The sequence below is a fragment of the Myotis daubentonii genome, chromosome 2, assembly GCF_963259705.1.
Source record: "Myotis daubentonii chromosome 2, mMyoDau2.1, whole genome shotgun sequence".
Classification (NCBI taxonomy): Eukaryota; Metazoa; Chordata; class Mammalia; order Chiroptera; family Vespertilionidae; genus Myotis; species Myotis daubentonii.
The window spans coordinates 64,631,765-64,653,776 of NC_081841.1; the positions used below are offsets into that span (position 1 = coordinate 64,631,765).

Here is a 22,012-nt window from a genome sequence, read left to right on the forward strand (position 1 = left end):
CGTTGAAAATACAAGAGGTTTCACATAATCTCTATAGATTTCACATAATCTGGCTTTCACATAAAATTCTTGCTTCTTTGTAAATCAGAAAACTTGGCACAGCAGGCCTTGGTGACTGCTTCATTCATCTTCAGTGATTTCCTGGCTCCTCTGTGTACCTGGGTTTGACTCCCCTGTTCTAGCAACTCAAGAGCGACCAATACTTAATCGTATGTTGCTTCACTACTCACCTTTTTCAGGTGGTCCCTTTGAGAAGTATAGGGTTTCTTAAGCATGTACAGGTTGACAATAAAATCCTAGCCATTTGAACAAAGGGATATAGAAACTCTTGCCCAAACAGCATTGCCTTTACTAATTTTTAAAAAAGATGTTTTGTAATACTTTAGCTGAGAACGTGAATATTCAGAAAGGACTAATGATAGTGTACCTTCACTGTTGATATCTAGGGGGCGCCATTCCTAACGACTGCAAATCTGCAAGGTTTCAAATAGGTGTTGACATTTTTTCAGTTAATGGTCACGGTCCACTCTTCCAGTCATTCAGGTTGGGATGTTTCTCCTCACTTTCGAAGCATCCCTTTTTGTCAGCAGCATTTGTGTTATGCCAGCTGGGGGGATATTACCGCATAACAGTAGAAGATTTCAAAACAATAGTCAATTTTACTTAAACTCCATGTTGAAAGCAAAAGGAAGATTGCTTGGTAAGCCCTTTGAGGAAGAACAAAGTGGTCAAACAATGTTTCATCAAGGAAGCTCAGAGAAAAAGAGAACATAGTAAAACCAAATACGGTCCAGTGTGTAGAAAGAGGCAGCCTCCTGAAGAAAGTCACTATGATTTTATTCTACTTTTTCTGTCTTTTGTTTTCCTATTGTTGGCATTTGTGTCCATCTTTTCCAATAATCAGTTCATATACGCACATTAATCCGCTTACATTCAGTAACAGTTGGGAGGATATTGTGCCAGCACATTTGGAGTGGTTGTTGGTTGTCTTCAACACGGTGGGGCTACGAGTGATTATTTTATTCTTTCAGTTTTTCTGGGTTACCCAAGTGTTCCTCACTGTGTCAGTTTTGACAAGATGAGAAGTAAACTTGGTACATAAGTAATTGACAGGCCTCATCCCCATCCGCTCCAGGAGGCAGTCACGCCAGGACAGGCAGCCGCTCCATTCCTTCTGCGCTTCTGGTTTTCCTCCAGCTTGCACTCTCTGCTGTGTCTTCAGTCACGTCCCAACCCCAGAGAAAAGAAAAGAAAAGAAAAACCTCTTCAAAACTTAAAGCCGATGACCAGGAACCAGCAGAGGCACGGAGACCCCAGGGCCAAACCGGGCGTCCCCGGGGGCATCCGCGGGGAGCGGCACTTTGCGTCATGCAGGGCCCGCCCCTTCCAGGACCTGGGATCGGCGTGTTCTGCCGTCTTGGCCGCAGCCGTGGAGCAGGATTTCCGCGGTTGTGTAACGGCCCCTCGCGGGCGTGCAGAGGTCTGGGCCCCGCATCCCTCCACCTCCCGGCCCCTGGTCTCCGGCGGCCGAGCCATGGCCTGCGCGGCGGCGGGGAGCTGCGGGGCCGGCGGCGCGCTCTCGGTGCACACCCTGCTGTTCGACCTGCCGCCGGCGCTGCTGGGCGAGCTCTGTGCCATCCTGGACAGCTGCGACGGCGCGCTGGGCTGGCGCGGCCTGGGTGAGTGCTGGCGCCGGGCGGCCGCGGCGGGGAGGGCGGCGGGCCCCCGCGCGCACGCTCCCTCCCGCCCGCCCGTCCGCCCGCCCGCCCGCCCGCGCTGCGGGGCAGCTGTGCGCGCTGCAGGGCGTCTCTGCGCGGGCGGGCGGACGGCGGGGAAGGGCCCCGGGATGCAGCCGCCTCTGGGTGGTTCCCACGGGGAAGCTGCCCTTCCCTGGCCCTGGAAGGACACCACCTCCCGAGACGCTCCCCAAAGCTGCCCCTTCTCTTTCGAAGAAGCCTGGAGTATGGCTGCAAGGGTAAGTGAGCAGAGGCTGGGCAGAAACAGCAAGCCGCGTGCAACCGTCTAATATGTATCAAGCGTTCCTGTCTTCCTTCGCTCAGGGTGTTGTCAACCAGCATGTCTGTGCGATGCTTTCGGGTCGTTGTTAAGTTAGCCGAGACTGGTGTGTTCAGTGTCCTCTCAAGTGACCACCTTACTTAAATGGCAGGTGAAATGCGAAAGTGAAATGCGCTTTGTAATGAACGTGGCTCTCCATCTTCTTAATTATCTCATTTATGGAATGACAATGTAGGCTCTAGAGCAGCGGTTCTCAACCTGTGGGTCGCGACCCCCTTTGGCGGTCGAACGACCCTTTCACAGGGGTCGCCTAAGGCCATCCTGCATATCAGATATTTACATGACGATTCATAACAGTAACAACATTACCGTTATGAAGTAGCAACGAAAATAATTTTATGGTTGGGTCACAACATGAGGAACTGTATTTAAAGGGCCAGAAGGTTGGGAACCACTGCAGAGAATGGCTTTTTATTTTAGTCTGGAAAGTTGGCTTCAAAACCCCATTTTATGCAGTCATGGGAAGGCTGAGACACTGCCTGTGGGAAGTGTTGAGTGTGATCGCCAGAAATGATTCAGGCAAAAATCTTTGTTTTGTTAAGCACAGGCGTTTGGGGTTAGATTTGATACTCTGTGAGGCCACATTGAATGTTAGTTGAAAATAAAAACAATTATGTCAAAACAACTTAGCCTTAATTCTCAAAAAGTGCTGTTTTTCTTACGAAGGATAGCAGAAGGCCTAGGAGGGAAAAGTTGTAATTGCTCATGAATATGGTCATACTTTCTGGAATGTGGCATTGGGCTTCTGGTTACATAAAAATTATTTGTATATCATAAGCTCTGTAATTCTAAATTCTAACCCTTAAATAAATGCCTCAGAAAAGCATACCCGGGTCTTTGATTTCTGGAAAGCACGGAAATTTCTAAGATACCTTTGAGGAATAAGATCCCTTCCAAAACATATATATTTTATTGATCTCAGAGAGGAAGGGAGAGGGAGAGAGAGATAGAAACATCAATGATGAGAGAGAACCATTGGTCAGCTGCCTTCAGCATGCCCCACACTGGGATCAAGCCTGAAACCCAGGCATGTGCCCTGACCGGGAATCTAACCATGCCCTCCTGGTTCCTGGTTAGGCTCAACCACTGAGCCATGCCGGTTGGGCCCAAACCAGATGTTTTTGAAATGGATGATGGCATTGGCAGTTTTTGCACCCACTGGTTTCCTAGGGTTACTCATTTTGTGAAAGAAAAATGTAGTTAGCCCAGTCCACAGGTAGCAAATGAGGCCAGGTAGGTATTATAAATGAGTGAGGCTGGTTGGTGGAAACTTGGAAAGTGGAAGCACATATGTCTCATTTAATAAGGGCAGTTAGTAATCAGCCCAGGGCCACTGCAGCTTTCCAGTAAGTTCAGCCCAGTGTTGCTGGGTCTCTCTTTCTTTCCCCTCTCTCCCCTCTTCTCTCTCACCATCGAAATTCATATATTCACATTTTACATGGGTTGTCCCATATAATTCTTCCAATTGCCCAATGAAGCCGGTGATATCATCACCAATGTTTTAACAGACGAGGAAACGGTGGTACAAATTAGTTAACTTGACAAATTGACACAGCTGGGAAGTGGCAGAGCCAGGACTTGAACCTTGGCAGTCTGAATCCAGAGCCTGTGCCCTTTCACAGCCCCTCTATACTTCCCACTTGACTTCCCAACCATGACTTCCTCAGAGTCACAGGTACCGCTGCACTCTTTCTGCTACACTCTCCAGCCTCCCTAAGGTACGGCCATGTCTGCCATGAAAGAACAATCCCATGAGCCATTTTAAGCCACAGCCCTGTTCTCCTGTGGAAAGAAATGAAGACCACCCACACTAGAACAAATACAGGCTCCTTATTCAAAGCAAGGAAGTCAGCCAGCATCACTTGCATTTCTCAGAGATGCCAAGGCAGGCAGAGGAGTAGAAAAGCTTTATAGTGGAAGCCAGGGGAGGCCTCAGATATGCCCTAATTGGAGGCTGTTGGCATGAGGACGCTGTAGAGGGACTAACTAGAAGTGGAGCATTCTGTGTGATTGTTTAGGGTGCGTATCTGACTTTCTCCTGTTTACCCAAAGTTGGAAGCAGGGGCAAACCTTGGGGAAGCTGTTAGTTATTAATCAAGTCCTAACCATTTGGGCCTGATTTCTACAGGGGTTATTGTTTGGCTTCCTGGACTAGAGGCTACAGATACTAATTTGACTTCCCGGACTGGTTCCTGTAGGTGGTAGATTGGCTCCCTAGGCTGGTTAACACATGATGTGGGTCAGAGTTGCATTCTCACATATAGTCCGGCCACTGTTCCTTTGTGTACTCATTCTGTCATAGGGGGTCGCCTACTTCTTGATTCTCCAGCTACAGTTCATTGTGCAGGGGGTGGTGTCTATTGACAGCCTGGACCACAGAGCTCTGAAAGGAGACTTGGAGCACACCAGCTGCTTCACGAATTGTTGGCTCAGCAAGAAGGGAAGACCGGCTCCGTTCAGGGTAGTTGAGGGCAACTGCCTGTGTTAAATATGCTGAGTTTCTCTATTGGCCATTGAACGAGAAAGAGGGGGAGAGGTGCAGGGAGGGAAGACTTGACTTAGAAGTGGGAGAAGAGAGTGTTGGGGGACTGAATTAAGAAGACAGTCCCTTTTATTTATGCTCAAGACAGTGGAGAGCCTGAGGAAACAGAGGGTCCAAAATTCCATATAAACAACAACTGTAATAGTAACAGGTAATGTAATACTTTAAACAATAAAGATAAAAATTTTTAAAAAGTCACAGATAAGACTGTCTTGAGCTGATGATGATTCTTGATGATGGTGACTATCAGGCTGTATTTACAAAGGCAGCTCCGACGAAGGCGAGTCATGTGGCAGCCTATGTGATATGATCAGGGTATGCACAACAAGATAGACCAGTCATTCACAAACTGGAATCCCATACCATCTTTTAAAGATACCAATGTCCAGGCTCCACCCCTGGAGCTGTTGATACAGTAAGTCTGCATGGAGGGTCCAGCATCTTTCTGTTTTTTTGCCAAGCCCTGTAGGTGATGTGCAGCCCGGTTGGGAGCCATTGCTTAGGTCAAATTCTCTTCTTTGATAGCATCCTAACGTAACAGTTATTTCACCACCCTCTTTTACCACTCCACTTAGTTCTTTTTATCTTTAAACAAATTCTAGGTAAGAATCTTCAAATCAATTGTATCAAGTATTGTTATTTAAAAGAGTATCATCACAAGGTAACATATTCTCTGGTTGATGTTTCTATTGGTTTTACAATGAAAGTAGAGCTCTCATTAGAAAATGGTATTTATCTTATACTACTTTATAGACACGGTGTCATGTATACAGAGCCTCTGGTAACAACTCATTTCAGTCCATTGCAATAGACTGGTATTTGAATTAAATTGTTTGGAGCACTTCAATAATACACTGAGAAGGAAACCCTTTTTACAAATACTATATAATAGTTATATTCAATTTTCTTCTGCTCAAAAAGGAAATAAAATTATCATAGAAAAAAATTAATCACTTTAAAACAAATTAAATGTAAAATCACATTAAATGTGTATTTGAATATTCAATAAAGATTTTAGATAGTAATAATAATAATAGCTGCCATCTAGTGAGTGTTGACTATTTGCCATATACTGTGTGTTAAGCATTTCACACTCATTTATTTATCTATGAGGTTGTTATTCTTTCTATTTCCATTTTACAGACAGAGAAACTGTGAGAGAATTTAAGTAATTTACCTCAAACCATAGTCCAGTAAGTCACAGGATTCTAACCAGAAGGTCAGAGTCCAGAGCCTAGCTATGCTCTTATTTATTTATTTAATTGTTTTATTAAATATGTTTTTATTGATTTCAGAGAGGAAAGGAGAGGAAGAGAGAGATAGAAACATCAATGATGAGAGAGGATCATTGGTCAGCTGCCTCCGGAATGCCCCCTACTGGGGATCAAGCCCGCAACTCGGACATGTACCCTGACCAGGAATCGAACTGTGACCTCCTGGTTTATGGGTCAACGCTCAATCATTGAGCTACACCAGCCAGGCACTTATGCTCTTTATATTATTTATTTATTTATTTAAATATATTTCTTTATTGATTTCAGAGAGGAAGGGAGAGGGAGAGAGAGATAGAAACACCAATGATGAGAGAGAATCATTGATTGGCTACCTCCTGCACACCCCCTACTGGGGATTGAGCCCACAACCCAGGCATGTGCCCTTGGCTGGAATCGAACCCGGGACCCTTTAGTCTGCAGGCTGACACTCTATCCACTGAGCCAAGCCGGCTAGGGCCACTTACGCTCTTTTTAAAAAAATGTTTAAATTGCTCTAGCCAGTTTGGTTCAGTGGATAGAGCGTCGGCCAGCAGACTGAAGGGTCCCGGATTCAATTCTGATCAAGGGCACTTGCCTGGGTTGCGGCCTCAATCCCCAGTGTGGGGCATGCAGGAGGCAGCCGATCAATGATTCTCTCTCATCATCCGTGATGATTCTAACTCTCTCTCCCCCTCTCCCTTCCACTCTGAAATCAATAAAAATATATTTTTTAAAAATAAATAAATGTTTAAATAGAATGGTTTAGAACAGTTTTAAATTTATAGAAAAATTTAGAAGATAGTACAAAGAGTTTCAATATATTCTATATCCTTCCTTCCCATATACTCTGCATCCAGTTTTTCTTATTATTAACATCTTACATTGGTATGACACATTTGTTACATTGTTGAAACACTGTTATTAAAGTCCATACACTATTCAGATTTCCTTCATTTTTACCAGGCATCCTTCCTGCCTTCCAGGGTTCCATCCAGGACACCACGTCACATTTAGTTGTCATGTGTCCTTCTGCTCTTCTTGCTGTGATAGTTTCTCAGACTTTTCTAGTCTTTGGTGACCTTGACAGTTTTGAGGAGTATTGGCCTACTGCTTTGTAGAATGACCCTTGACTGAAATTTGTCTGATATTTTCCTCATGATTTGATTGAGATTATGGATTTGGGAGAGGTAGGCCACAGAGGTAAAGTACCGCTTTCATTACATTACATCAGAGGTACATGATATTTACATGACCTGTCACTGTTGATGTTAACCATGGCTGAGGTAGTGTCTGTCAGGTTCTTCACTTTAAATTGCCCTCCCTCACCCCCATGACCACGTTATACCCTCTGGAAGGAAGTCACTCTGTGTAGCCTACACTTAATAATAGTTATGCTTCCCTCCCTGAGTGGAGTGGAGCCTGTGTTCTTTTGACCACCATGTTATTTCTCCCATCTTACTTGTTCTGTTTAGATCTCACTTCTACTCTAAGTTATGGCCCTTTGTTCTGTTCCCCTTTATGATAATACTAGAGGCCCAGTGCACGAAATTTGTGTGTGGGGGTGGAGGGGTCCCTCAGCCAGGCCTGCATCCTCTCGCAATCTGGGACTGCTGGCTCTTAACCACTCGCCTGCCTGCCTGCCTGATCGCCCCTAAACCCTCTGCCTACCTGCCTGATTGCCCCTAACTGCTCGCCTGTCTGATCACCCCTAACCACTCTGCCTGCCTGCCTGATCGCTCCTAACTGCTTGCCTGCCTGCCTGATCACCCCTAACCACCTCTGCCTTGGCCCCCTCTGCTGCGGCTTCATCTGGAAGGACGTCTGGAATGATGTTCAGAAGGTTGTTGGGCTATCCAGTCTAATTAGCATATTACTCTTTTATTATTATATTATTATAGATTCCTAAAAAGAGCTGTTTATGCTCCAGTTCCTCCATTCTCCCTGAGTCTGCTCCAGTCAGGCTTCCTCCCCACCGCTCCACTGAAATTCCTCTCCTCCAAGGCCGCCGTGGCAGAATCATCAGTCAGTTCTTCATCTTATGTGGCACATTTGGTCACTCCTTCCTCCTTGAAGCATGTTCTTTGCTTCTAGGACATTACACTCTATATTATTCTCTCTTTACAGTTCCTCTTGACCTCTGATCTCCTAGAGTGCCCCTGGGTTAGTCCATGGACCTCTTCTCTTCTGTGTATCTACTATACCCACTGTCTTGTCAATTCCATTTTTTTTTTTTTTTTTTTGCTAATAACTCCCAAATTTCTAGCCTGGGTCTCTCTCTTGATCATCAGCCCCATCCATCTACTTGCCTGTTTGATAGACAACTCCAACTGAACAGTCCAGTTCCCATTCCTAAAGTTTTTGTCCAGCCCAGTAATGGCAACTCCGTCCTTCATTTGTTCAAGCCAAGAATATTAGTCTTCTGTGACTTCTTGCTTTCTCTCTCAAACCACTTCCTATCTCTCAGCAAAGGCTGTTGACTGTGCCTTCAGGATCAATCTAATAATCTGACAACTTCTTACCGCTACCACCACAGCCATCCTGGTTCAAACCACCATCAGATCCCACCTAGATAATTTCAGCAGCTTCCTCAGCAGGCTCCATGCTGCTGCCCTGGCCCAGTCTCTTTTCAACACAGAAGCCAGTGAGTAAAATATATGTGTAAAGTATATTATATCATTATCCTATTCAGAACTTTTCACTAGCTGCTCATCTCACAGTTAACACCAAAGTCCTACATCGCCTTACTCACTTCTTTTCTGCTCAATTGGCCTCCTTGGACATGCAAGGAATATTTTTCCTGCAGGTAACCTTGAGGCTTACTTCCTCACTTCCTTCATGTTTTTGATGAACTATTACCTACCCTAACCACTCTTATGCTTCTTTCCTGCTTTATTTTTCTCCATGTCACTTATCCTTCTCCACATACTTTATGTCTTTATTATCCATTTAGCAATAAGCATCAGGAAAAATGTCTTCCTCAGCCAGACCCAGCCTCTCATCTGGGTAGCCGTGCACACAATAAATGCTCCCCTTACCACTTGGTGTTGCTTTATAGGCATGCCTCCCCAGCTCGACTGGAAGTTTACCGAGAGCAGGGAATCCTGTGTCTCCAGAGCCTAGCATAGCATGCTGCTCATAGCTGAAGCTCCATAAATATTTAGAAACGAATGAATGAATGAATAAAAGTGGAGATGTTATGAACATAGACGGTACTATCTGGTAAAAAAAAAAAAAAAGCTTCATGAGGGCAGGGTATGTTTGTTGCTTTGTTTTCTGCATTCTCCTCTAGCGTCTAAAATTGTACCTGGTACAGAGTAGGCATTCGGTAAATATCTGTTGATTGAATGAATTAATGAACAGACAGATGTTAGTGAAACATCCAAAATACTCCTGGGCAGAATCTTAGACAAAGCATTGTACATCATCATGGTCTCTGCTTATAAGAATTTTCCAATTTAATATAAGCAACATCTATACAGATGCTATAAAGAGGTTAACAAGGGAAGAGAGTGTGGGAAAATAGTACTGATCATCACCTGGGTACGGACTCTGAGTTCCAGAATGAAACATTGGTGTTGAGAGTGAACTGTTCTTAAATTCTCTCCCAGAGGTAATGTTAAGTCCTTCCCTAGGTCGGAGATTGAGAAATCAGGACAGATGGAGGGATACCTGAAAAATCATGCACAGCCCTTTCCAGATATTAAGTTATGAGTCCTACTCAGGTATTGGAGTAACAAGTACACATAAGCCTAGGTATGGATAAGTACTGTTTCTTATAAAATTTCTTAGCTAGTGGGGATGATTGCTTCGGTCTGGAAAGAGAAGTTCAGCTAACTTACACTTCTGAAATTTGTTTTACCTTTTTTTCAATTAAAAATATCTTCAATTTCAAATGTGTTTTTTAAAAAATGACTATGTTTTTGTGTGTTTTGTAGAAAGAAGAGGCAAACTTATCTTTGTCTCATTATGTTATCTCAAAACAAACTTTGTGGGGCTGTAGTCTTAATTTCCTACGGGTTTTAGCATGTGGTAAAATGCAAATAAAAAAGCTCCAAATAGGGGTGTGTTGCATTATTCTAAAAAACCCCTTCTGACACATATTTGCATATGGAGAGTGATTTCTGCGTCTGAATTCCCCAGCGGTTAGCACTACCTAGAGAGCCCTGCCTCTCAAAACAGCACCTTGGAGCACCCAAAGATTATTTAGCAATCGGTATCTTCAGATAATCTAATCTCTGAGCTCCTCAGGTCGACTTCATGTCTTATATTGTGAAAGATTTCCTTCCAAAAAGTGGTTTTAAACAATGGTCTGCTACAGCATATTTTTTATTTTTTTATTTTATTTTTTACAATATACAAAATAAATCTATTATCAGATTGTAGATACAAAATAATTAGCCATTTATGTGCAATAAACATTAATATTTCAAGAAAAACAATTTTAAATATAATAACATTACATACAATAAACATTAATATTTCAAGGAAAAAAGATTTTAGATATAATAATATTACCAAAACTGTACTAATGTAGTATAATATCACAAAAGTTGTAGGAAATATTAAAAATCTGCAAATAACAGGATTACTTCTATAAATATTCTAAAATATTTTTTTTTCTCTGGCTCTATTTTTGTTCATCAGTTTATGTTGTTCGTTGTATTCCACAAATGAGTGAGATCATTTGATATTTATCTTTCTCTGACTGGCTTATTTCACTCAGCATAATGCTCTCCAGGTCCATCCATGCTGTTGCAAAGAGTTCCTTCTTTTTTACAGCAGCGTAGTATTCCATTGTGTAGATGTATCACCTTTTTAAAAAATTCTTTATTGTTTAAAGTATTACATTTAATATTATATATGTCTCCTTTTTCCCCCATTGACCTCTCCCCAGCCATCTCCACCCCCCAGCACATATCCTTACCGCCCTAGTGTCTGTATCCATTGGTTATGCTTATATACATGCATACAAGTCCTTTGGTTGATCTCTTATACATCCCCCTCCCCTGCCTTCCCTCTAAAGTTTGACGGTCTGTTCGATGCTTCTCTTTCTCTGGATATATTTTTGTTCATCAGTTTATGGTGTTCATTATATTCCATTGTGTAGATGTAACACTGTTTTTTAATCCACTCATCTGCTGATGGACGCTTAGGCTATTTCCAAATCTTAGCTATTGTAAATTGTGCTGCTATGAACATAGGGGTGCATATATCCTTTCTGATTGGTATTTTTGACTTCTTGGGATATATTCCTAGAAGTGGGATTACTGGGCCAAATGGGAGTTCCATTTTTAATTTTTTGATGAAACTCCATACTGTTTTCCACAGTGGCTGCACCAGACTGCATTCCCACCAGCAGTGCATGAGTGTTTCTTTTCCTCCAAATCCTCGCCAGCACTTGTCGTTTGTTGATTTGTTGATGATAGCCATTCTGACAGGTGTGAGATAGTACCTCATTGTCGTTGATTTGCATCTCTCAGATGATTAGTGACTTTGAGTATGTTTTCATATGTCTCTCGGCCTTCTGTATGTCCTCTTTCAAATAGTGTCCATTTAGGTCCTTTACCTATTTTTTAATTGGATTGTTTATCTTCCTTTTGTTAAGTTGTATGAGTTCCCTGTAAATTCTGAAGATTAAACCCTTATCAGAGATAATATTGGCAAATATGTTCTCCCATGCAGTGGGCTTTCTTGTTGTTTTGGTTTCTTTTGCTGTGCAGAAGCTTTTTATTTTGACGTAGTCCATTTGTTTATTTTCTCCTTAGTTTCTATTGTCCTAGGAGCTGTATTGGTAAAGATATTGCTAGGACATATGTCTGCTATTTTGCTTGCCTATGGATACTTCTAAGTTTTTTATGGTTCCCTGTCTTACGTTTAAGTCCTTCACCCATTTTGAGTTTATTTTTGTGTATGGTGTAAGTTGGTGGTCTAGTTTCATTTTTTTTGCATATATCGGTCCAATTTTCCCAATACCATTTATTGAAGAGACTGTCTTGACTCCATTGTATGCTCTTCCCTGCTTTGTCAAATATTAATTGAGCATAATGGCTTGGGTCTATTTCTGAGTTCTCTGTTCTATTCCATTGATCTATATGTCTGTTCTTGTGCCAGTACCAGGCAGTTTCGAGAACAGTGGCTTTGTAATACAACTTGACATCTGGTATTGTGATCCCTCCAACTTTGTTCTTCTTCCTCAGGATTGCTGCAGCTATTTGGGGTCTTTTTTTTTTTAATCCCATATGAATTTTTGGAAAGTTTGTTCTAGGTCTGTGAAATATGCCATTGGTATCTTAATGGGGATTGCATTGAATCTATAGATTGCTTTGGGTTGTTATGGACATTTTAATGATGTTGACTTTAGCAATCCATGAACACGGTATAATCTTCCATTTGTTTATGTCTTCCTTTATCTCTTTTTTCAATTTATGTCTTCCTCTATCTCTTTTTTCAACATCCTATAGTTTTCTAAGTACAGGTCTTTTACCTCTTTAGTTAAGTTTATTCCTAGGTATCTAAAATTTTTTGTTGCAATGGTAAATGGAATTTTTTTTTTTTAGTTTCTCTTTCTGTGAGTTCATTATTGGTGTTTAAAAAAGCCATAGATTTCTTGGTATTAATTTTGTATCCTGCTACATTGCCAAATTCATTTATTAAGTCTAATAGTTTTTTGATGGAGTCTTTAGAGTTTTCTATGTACAGTATTATGTCATATGCGAATAATGACAGTTGTACTTCTTCTTTTCCAATTTGGATGCCTTTTATTTATTCTTCTTGTCTGATTGCTATGGCTAACACTTCCAGTACTATGTCGAACAGGAGTGGTGAGAGTTGGCATCTCTGTCTTGTTCCTGTTCTTAGGGGAAATGGTTTTAGTTTTTGCCCATTGAGTATGATATTGGCTGTAGGTTTGTCATACATGGCCGTTATCATATTGAGATATGTTCCCTCTATTCCCATTTTGCTGAGAGTTTTTATCAAAAATGGGTGTTGAATTTTGTGGAATGCTTCTCAGCACCTATTCATATGATCATGTGATTTTTGTCTTTCAATTTGTTTATGTGATGTATCATGTTTATTGATTTGCAAATATTGTAGCAGCCTTGCATTCCTGGAATAAATCCCACTTGATCGTGGTGTATGATCTTTTTAATATATTGCTGGATGCGATTTGCTAATATTTTGTTGAGGATTTTAGCATCTGTGTTCATCAGGGATACTGGCCTGTAATTCTCTTTCTTTGCAGTGTCTTTATCTGGTTTTGGAATTCGGATAATGCTGGCCTCATAGAGAGTGTTTGGAAGTGTTCCTTCTTCTTGGATTTTCTGAAATAGTTTGAGGAGTATAGGTGTTAGTTCTTCTTTGAATGTTTGGTAAAACTCCCCTGTGAAGCCATCCGGACCTGGGCTTTTGTTTGGGGGGAGTTTTTTGCTTACTGCTTCTATTTCATCATCTGTTATTGGCCTATTCAGGTTTTCTGATTCCTCCTGATTCATTTATAGGAGATTATATTTTTTCTAGAAATTTGTCTATTTCATCCACATTTTCCAGCTTGTTGGCATATAATTGTTTGTAGTATTTTCTTACAATCCTTTGTATTTCTGTGATGTCAGTGGTTACTTCTCCACTTTCATTTCTGATTTTATTTGTTTGTGTCTTCTCTCTTTGTTTCTTGATGAGCCTGGCTAATAGTTTATCAATTTTGTTTATCCTTTCAAAGAACTAGCTCTTGGTTGCACTGATTTTTTTTATTGCTTTTTTAGTCTCTATGTTATTTATTTCTTTTTTTAAAAAAGTATATTTTATTGATTTCTTACAGAGAGGAAGGGAGGGGACAAAGAGCTAGAAACATCGATGAGAGAGAAACATCGATCAGCTGCCCCCCACGCATTCCCCGCTGGGGATGTGCCCGCAACCAAGGCACATGCCCTTGACCGGAATCGAACCTCAGACCCTTGAGTCCGCAGGCTGACGCTCTAACCACTGAGCCAAACCGGTCAGGGCTATTTCTGCTCTAAAATTTATTATTTCCTTCCTTCTACTTACTCTGGGCTTTTCTTGTTGTTCTCTTCCTAGTTCTTTAAGTTGTAGGATTAAATAGTTTATTGTTAATTTTTCTTGTTTTTTAAGGTATGCCTGTAGTGCTATGAATTTCCCTCTCAAGACTGCTTTTGCTGTGTCCCAGAGATTTGGGGTTGTGGTGTGTTCATTTTCATTTGTTTCCAGGAATTTTTTGTTTTTTTTCTTGATCTTGTTGTAACCCATTCATTGTTTAACAACATGTTATTTAGTCTCCATGTGTTTGAGTGTTTTTACTGTAGTTGATTTCTAATTTCATTCCACTGTGATCTGAGAAGATGCTTGATACGATGTCAATCTTCTTGAACTTGTAGAGACTTGTTTTGTGTCCTAACATGTGGTCTATCTTTGTGAATGATCCATGTGCACTTGAGAAGAATATATATTCTACTGCATTGAGGTGAAATGTTCTATAAATGTCAATTAAATCCATGTGATCCAGTGTGTCCTTTTGAGTTTCTGTTTCCTTGTTAAGTTTTTGTCTGGAAGATCTATCCAGTGAAGTCAGAGGGGTGTTAAAGTCCCCTACTATGACTGTATTGTTGTCAATCTCTCCATTAAAGTCCTCTGGAAGTGTGTGTGTGTGTGTGTGTGTGTGTGTGTGTGTTTAGGTGCTCCTATATTGGGTGCATATATGTTTACCAGGGTTATATTTTCTTGTTGGATCAATCCCTTTAGTATTATGTAGTGACCTTTGTTGTCTCTTGTGATGGCCTTCATTTTAAAGTCTATTTTGTCAGATATGAGTATTGCTACTCCAGCTTTTTTTTCTTTTTCAATTGCATGGAAAAATATTTTAATTTAAATTCTTATTGTTTAAACTATTTCATATGCCTCCTTTTTCCTCCATTGACCTCTCCCTGGCTGCCCTCACCCCCTTGCACATGCCCTCACCTCCCACCCTGTCTGTGTCCATTGGTTATGCTCATATGCATGCATGCAAGTCCTTTGGTTGATCTCTTACCCCCTCACCCCCCGCCTTCCCTCATAGGTTGGACATTCTGTTCAATGCTTCTATGATTCTGGTTCTATTTTTGTTCATCAGTTTATGTTGTTCATTATATTTCACAAATAAGTGAGATCATGTGATATTTATCTTTCTCTGACTGGCTTATTTCATTTAGCATAATGCTCTCCAATTCCATCCTGCATGAAAAATTTTTTTCCATCCCTTCACTCTCATACTCTGTGTGTCTTTTTTTTTTTTTTGAGGTGGGTCTCTTGTAGACAGTATATAGTTGGGTCATGTTTTTGTATCCATTCAGCTACCCTATGCCTTTTGATTGGAGCATTTAATCCATTTACATTAGGGTTATTATTGAGAGGTACTTATTTATTGCCATTTTAATTCTGTATGGCTAGATCTCTCTCTATTCTTTTTTAAAAAATATATTTTATTGATTTTTTACAGAGAGGAAGGGAGAGAGATAAAGAGTTAGAAACATCGATGAGAGAGAAACATCGATCAGCTGCCTCCTGCACATCTCCTACTGGGGATGTGCCCACACCCCAGGTACATGCCCTTGACCGGAATTGAATCTGGGACCTTTCAGTCTGCAGGCCGATGCTCTATCCACTGAGCCAAACCGGTTTCAGCTCTATTTCTTCTTATTACAGCAGTCCCTTTAGCATGTCTTGTAATGCTGGCTTGGTGGTGATGTACTCATTTAGCCTTTTTTTTTTGTCTGGGAAGCTCTTTATTTGACCATCAATTTTGAATGATAGTTTTGCTGGGTAAGTAATCTTGGTCTCAGATCCTTGCTTTCCATTATGTTGAGTACTTCATGCCATTCCCTTCTGGCCTGTAGAGTTTCTGATGAGAAATCGGGTGTCAGCCTTATGGGAGCTCCTTAGTAGGTAACAGTTTTCTTTTCTCTTCCTGCCTTTAAGATTCTCTCTGTCTTTAATTTTTGGCATTTTAATTATGATGTGTCTGGGCATGGGCCTGTTTGGATTCTTTTTGCTTGGGGTTCTCTGTGCCTCCTGAACTCGTGTGACTTTTTCCTTTACCAGATTAGGGAAGTTCTGCCATTATTTCTTCAAACACGTTCTCTATCCCTTTCTCCCTTTCTGCCTCTTCTGGCACACCTGCTATTCAAATATTGTTATGTTTCACATTGTCCCACAGATTCCTTAAGCTGTTCTCCTGTTTTTTAATTGTTTTTTCTTTTTGGTTCTCTGATTGAGTGATATTTTCAACTCTGTCTTGTAATTCACTGATTCGATCCTCAGCTTCCCCTAATCTGCTGTGTATTCTTTTCAATATGTTCTTTATTTATGTTACGTCATTCTTTATCTCAAACTATTCTTTTTCATAGTTACTATATCTTTTTTCATGCTACAGCATATTTTAATGTATCTTTTTATTTAGAATGCTCCTAACTTTAACAATACAATGATAGAGAAGTTTACTCTTTATTTGTTTAGTACCATGAGTAAATAAAGTTCTATGTCCTGGAAGGGAACAAATAAGGAAGGATAAGAGAAGACTAGGAATATTCAGGAATATAATTAAAGTCAAGAGTTTGCACCCTTTTGCATCAAATTGATGGTATTGTTTTGTGGAATTTGATCTAAATGAATTATACGTTTTATGGAAGCTAATAATACTCTTCAGTGGTGTTACTATTCAGAATGCATTATCATTGGCGAAAACCTATTGAGGTTGCACTTGGATCACTAGTTGGAGAAAGAAAACACATTTCATTGCTAGTTCTGGAAGCAACCCATGTATGCAGTATCCATTTTAACTGAGCACCAGTCAGTTTCACACTGGGAACTGTTCTTATCAGAAAAATGCCTTTGCCTAATGTAGCTTTCCTTAGACAGTGCAAACTCAAAGCCCTTTGCCCCTGGTCAGTGTCAGGGAACTAAGAACTCCAGCTTTTTTGGCATCTGTTCACTCACCCACCAGCTGAATCTCAGAAATGTGCTTAAGGAAGAGCATTTAAAAAATTTTTTTTTTACAGGTTTGAATGTTTCTTTAAAAAAAAAAATTTTTTTTATTGACTTCAGAGAGGAAAGGAGAGGGAGAGAGAAATAGGAAGACCAATAATGAGAAAGAATCATTGATAGGCTCCCTCCTGCATACCCCCACTGGGGATGGACATGGCAATATGGGCATGTGCCCTGACCAGGAATTGAACTGTGACCTCCAGGTTCATAGGTCGAATCTCAACCACTGAGCCACACCAGTGAGGCAAGGAAGAGCATATTACATTAGCAGTTTCTCAGCCGAGTCACAGGACCGGAGAGCACAGACTCATGGCCTATCGCACTTTTAAAAGGAAAATTCAGAAATTAAAAAAGAGAAGGGAAAACGGGAAATGGAATTATATGGGAAATCTGACATCCTTTGGACCTTGAAAAGTTAACTCCAGGTTTCCTTAATAGTTAAAAAAAGTTCCTTTCCTCTTGTGAGAATCGAGAGAAAATGCTTATATCTTTTTATGTGCAAATCTTATATATAAGAAGACTCCTGCTACTATTGCCACCAGATGGCTCTTCCCAAAAGTAAAGCTTCCATCTTTGCATCAGAAATCTTAAAATGGCCAATCTAACTTATGCGAACACTCAGGTCCCTCTCTGTCCTTCAGTAAATATATATTGAACACCCACTGTGTGCTGAGCATATTCTTACAAAGCTAACTTGGGGACTTCATGAAGCTCGTCCACCTGTTCCTAAACATAAACCTCTGCTCTAAGGAACACTGGTGTGCTCTGCCTCCTCCTGCTCTTTTCTCCATTTCTGGAACAATTCCCCACTTGACAGGCTCTTTCATCTTCCCTCGGCCTGTTTAAACTTTACCCCAGCCCACCCCTGCTGCAAAGCCAGCCGAGGTGGCATCACCCTCACGCTCCTTCCCTGACTGATAGCCCACAAGGGAGTCTTCTTTCTTCACCCCTATTAAATTACACACGTGTCTCATCCCAAAGATTCAAAGTGTAGAGGGAACTGTTTTTCCTGAAAAATAAAGGAAATAAGAAGAGGCTGGTCAGTGTGGCTCAGTGGTTGAGTGTCGACCTATGAACCAGGAGGTGACAGGCTTACTTTCAGGTCAGGGCACATGCCCGGGTTGCAGGCTCGACCCCCAGTAGGGGGCATGCAGGAGGCAACCAGTCTATGATTCTCTCATCATTGATGTTTCTATCTCTATCTCCCTCTTCTTTCTCCCTGAAATCAATAAAAATATATTTTTTAAAAACATAAAAGAAAGAAAAAGAATCCTGTTTTATGTTACTATAAATATTACTAATTTGTATGGTACATTATGCCTAATATCAACACTAATAAAAGAGAAAAATGGTAATTGGCGTACGAGCTACCCTTTTCATTGGCTAATCAGGGCTATATGCAAATTAACTGCCAACTAAGATTGGCAGTTAACTGCCAACAAGATGGCGGTTAATTTGCATATGTAGGCACAATGCAGGGAGGCGAAAGGGAAAGCAGGAAGAAGCCCCCTGCCACTGACAGTGATCGGAAACCCAGGGGGGAGATAAGAGCTGGGGGGCAGGGCAAAGGCGGCCCTGGGGCCACCTTTGCCCTGCCCCCCAGCCATGATCGGAGAATCAGGTGCCTTTTCCGCCCTGACCAGTGATAGCAGGAAGTAGGGGTGGAGCCAGCGATGGGAGCTGGGCACGGTCGAAGCTGGCAGTCCCAGGAGCTAGGGGTCCCTTGCCTGGGCCTAAAGCGAAGCCCACGATCACGGGGCCGCTGCAGCTGTGGGTCCCCGCTGCCCGAGCCGGACGCCTAGGCCAGAGGCGTCAGGCCTGGGCAAGGGGCCGATCCTGCGATTGGAGGGTGATGGGGGTCAACGCCTGAGGGCTCCCAGTATGTGAGAGGGGGCAGGCTTGGCTGAGGGACACTCTCCCCCCCCCCCCACACCCAGTGCACGAATTTCGTGCACCGGGCACCTAGTTATCTAAATATTAGCCAATTATCTTACTAATAGAAAAAGTGGAAACCTAAGTTTCCCCTTCACTGAACGTTGAGATTTAGCATTTCCTCATTGGAATGTTAATTTTGAGACTAGGAAGTATTTTAAAGACTGGAGGTGTTTTAAAGTCAATGCTCATGTAATTAGCAAGCCAGGGAAACAAACTAATTTGCTATTATGTTTTGGGGAAGGATTACTTCAAAAGACAGACACTGATGAGAATTTTCAGGTTGCTCAGTGAGACTATGACTTGTCTGCACTGGCACCATAGGTCGATGGCAGAGCCACCACTAAACCAACATGTTTCTAACATAATTCCAGGAGGCCAGCAATGCTGTTTTGACTGGCAACTTTTCTCCTTAGAAGACAGTATAGTCCATGAGGCTCAAATTTCATTCTTCTGTTTGTTTTTCAAACTGAAACTCCATGATTTCCCCCACCTTCCCCCCCCTCCACAGAATAGTGTACCCTATCCAATAATTCCTTAAGAATTGACCTCTCTTTAGAAATACTCCTAGTTTTAACCTTGGCTCAGGCCCCAGTAACCTTGCCCCTAGGACAGTGGTCGGCAAACTGCGGCTTGCGAGCCACATGCGGCTCTTTGGCCCCTTGAGTGTGGCTCTTCCACAAAATACCGACTTCTGCGCAGGGGCCACGAAGTTTCAATCGCACTGTTCATGTGCGCCCGCACATGGTATTTTGTGGAAGAGCCACACTCAAGGGGCCAAAGAGCCGCATGTGGCTCGCGAGCCGCAGTTTGCCGACCACTGGCCTAGAACATCTGCTGAGCCAGAAAATAAGGAAGTGTTCCAAAAATGATAGGACTTGTCAAAAGAACACAGGAGCCAACCTGAATAGACAAAGCTGGAATAATTTTAGCAACAAAGTAAAATAATGATGGCACTGGATTTTAACCTATGACATAAATATTCATGAGTCCATGATGTTAAAAATAAATAAATTAGTTAAACAAATGGGGGAGAAGAGACAGCACTTTCTTACAGAAGCATTACAGCTAATGAACATAGAAGGAAAAAAGAGAAAATAAAAATATTACCATTAAGCAAACACCAGAGTAATAATTGTGATAAACAAGTTCCACTAGTAGATGTGAACACTTATGGGCAAAATCTGAGGAGAAACAGGATATTTCCATAGTTTTGAAGTATTTCCCCCAATATAGTTATCCTATCTAATAAAAGAGAAACATGGTAATTGGCGTACGACCGATACCCTTTTCATTGGCTAATCAGCGAGATATGCAAATTAACTGTCAGCCAAGATGGCGGCCGGCAGCCAGGCAGCTTGAAACTAACATGAGGCTTGGTTGCCTCAGTGACGGAGGAAACCAACGTTCCCCGCCTGCGGCTGCAGGCCTCTGAGTGGGCAGTTTAAGAAACATTGTAACAAATACCACCGGACTTCAGCCAGCAGATTGGCAACATTGTAAGCAAAGGCCAGAAACCTACTTTCAGCCGGAGGCCTAAGAGCTGGAGCCAAGCCTCAAGCTAAAGCTGGCCCAGAATAAAAAAAGAAAAAGGAAAAAAGGAAAAAAGGAGCGTTTGGGAGTTCAGTCACCCCCAGCCTGAAAACAGCCCTCAGCCCCTCACCCAGACTGGCCAGGCACCCCAGTGGGGACCCCCACCCTGATCCAGGACACCCTTCAGGGCAAACCAGCCGGCCCCACCCGTGCACCAGGCCTCTACCCTATATAGTAAAAGGGTAATATGCCTCCCAGAACCGGATCAGCGTGACAGGGGGCAGCGCCCAAACCCCCTGATTGCCCTGCGGCTCTGTGTGTGACAGGGGGCGGGGCCCCAACCTCCCTATCAGCCCTGCTCTGTGCCTGATAGGGGGGAGCTCCCCTCCCCCCACGGGCCCTGCTCTGTGGGTGACAGGGTGCGGCGCCCCAACCCCCCCGCCCCCGGCCCTGCTCTGTGTGTGACGGGGTAGAGCCATAACCTCCCCATAGGCCCTGCCCTGAGTGTGAGAGTGGTGGCGCCCCAACCCCCTGATCCGCCCTGCTCTGTGGGTGATAGAGGGCAGCACCCCAACCCCCTGATGGGCCCTGCTCTGTGTGTGACAGGGGGTTGCTCCACAACCTCCCCATCGACCCTGCCTTGAGTGTGACAGGGGGCGGCGCCCCAACCCCCCAATCGGCCCTGCTCTGAGCCCGACCAGGGGCTGCACCTAGGGATTGGGCCTGCCCTCTGCCACCCGGGAGCAGGCCTAAGCCAGCAGGTCGTTATCTCCCGAGGGGTCCCAGACTGCGAGAGGGCACAGGCCAGGCTGAGGGACCCCCCCTCCCCCCCGAGTGCACAAATTTTTGTGCACCGGGCCTCTAGTCCTATCTAATAAAAGCCCAATATGCTAAATGTCCAGTCATCTGGTCGGCCATTCAACCAATCAAAGTGTAATATGCTAATGATAGGCTAAGGCTGCTCAACTGCTCGCTATGATGTGCACTGACCACCAGGGGGCAGATGCTTTGACCAATAGGTTAGTTTATTGCTGGGGTCTGGCCAATTGGGACTGAGTGAGACGGGCCGGACACGCCCTGGAACCCTCCCGTTGTCCCTCCCCGGCCCCAATTGTGCACCAGTGGGGTCCCTGCAATCCGGGCTGAGGGACCCCCTGCCCTTGAGTGCACGAATTTCGTGCACCGGGCCTCTAGTCCTATATAATAAAAGGCTAATATGTAAGTCGACCGAATGGTGGAACGACTGGTTGCTATGATGCGCACTGACCACCAGGGGGCAGACACTCAACGCAGGAGCTGCCCCCTGGTGGTCAGTGCCTCAGCAAGAAGCTGGGCTCACTAGCAGGCTCAAGGCTGGCGTGCACAGTGGAGGTGACAGGAGCCTCTCCCGCCTCCGAGGCAGTGCTAAGGAGCAGCAAGCCTGGCTTCTGGCTGAGTGGTACTCTCACAGGGGGAGCCCCACTCAGCCAGAAGCCGGGGTCATGGCTGGTGAGTGCAGCAGAGGTGGCGGGAGCCTCTCTCGTCTCCACGGCAGCACTAAGGACCCCTCGGGGGATGTCTGACCGCCAGCTTAGGCCTGCTCCCTGGAGTGAACAAGCCTAAGCTGGCAGTTGGACATCCCCCAAGGGGTCCTAGACTGCGAGGG

General features: G+C 43.3%; 1 protein-coding gene across 2 annotated transcripts in view; it reads left to right on the top strand.

Annotated features, from left to right (window-relative positions):
- The first annotated feature begins 767 nt into the window (after positions 1-767).
- Positions 768-22,012, top strand: part of IRAK3 (interleukin 1 receptor associated kinase 3) — a 58,016-nt gene continuing 36,771 nt past the window's right edge. The window contains exon 1 of one of the 2 annotated variants that reach the window (XM_059683520.1): positions 768-1,679. In XM_059683520.1, coding sequence (XP_059539503.1) covers positions 1,283-1,679 — 397 coding nt within the window. In that variant the 5' untranslated portion in view covers positions 768-1,282. The remainder of the gene's footprint in view (positions 1,680-22,012) is intronic. The other variant, XM_059683519.1, reaches the window with a different exon arrangement.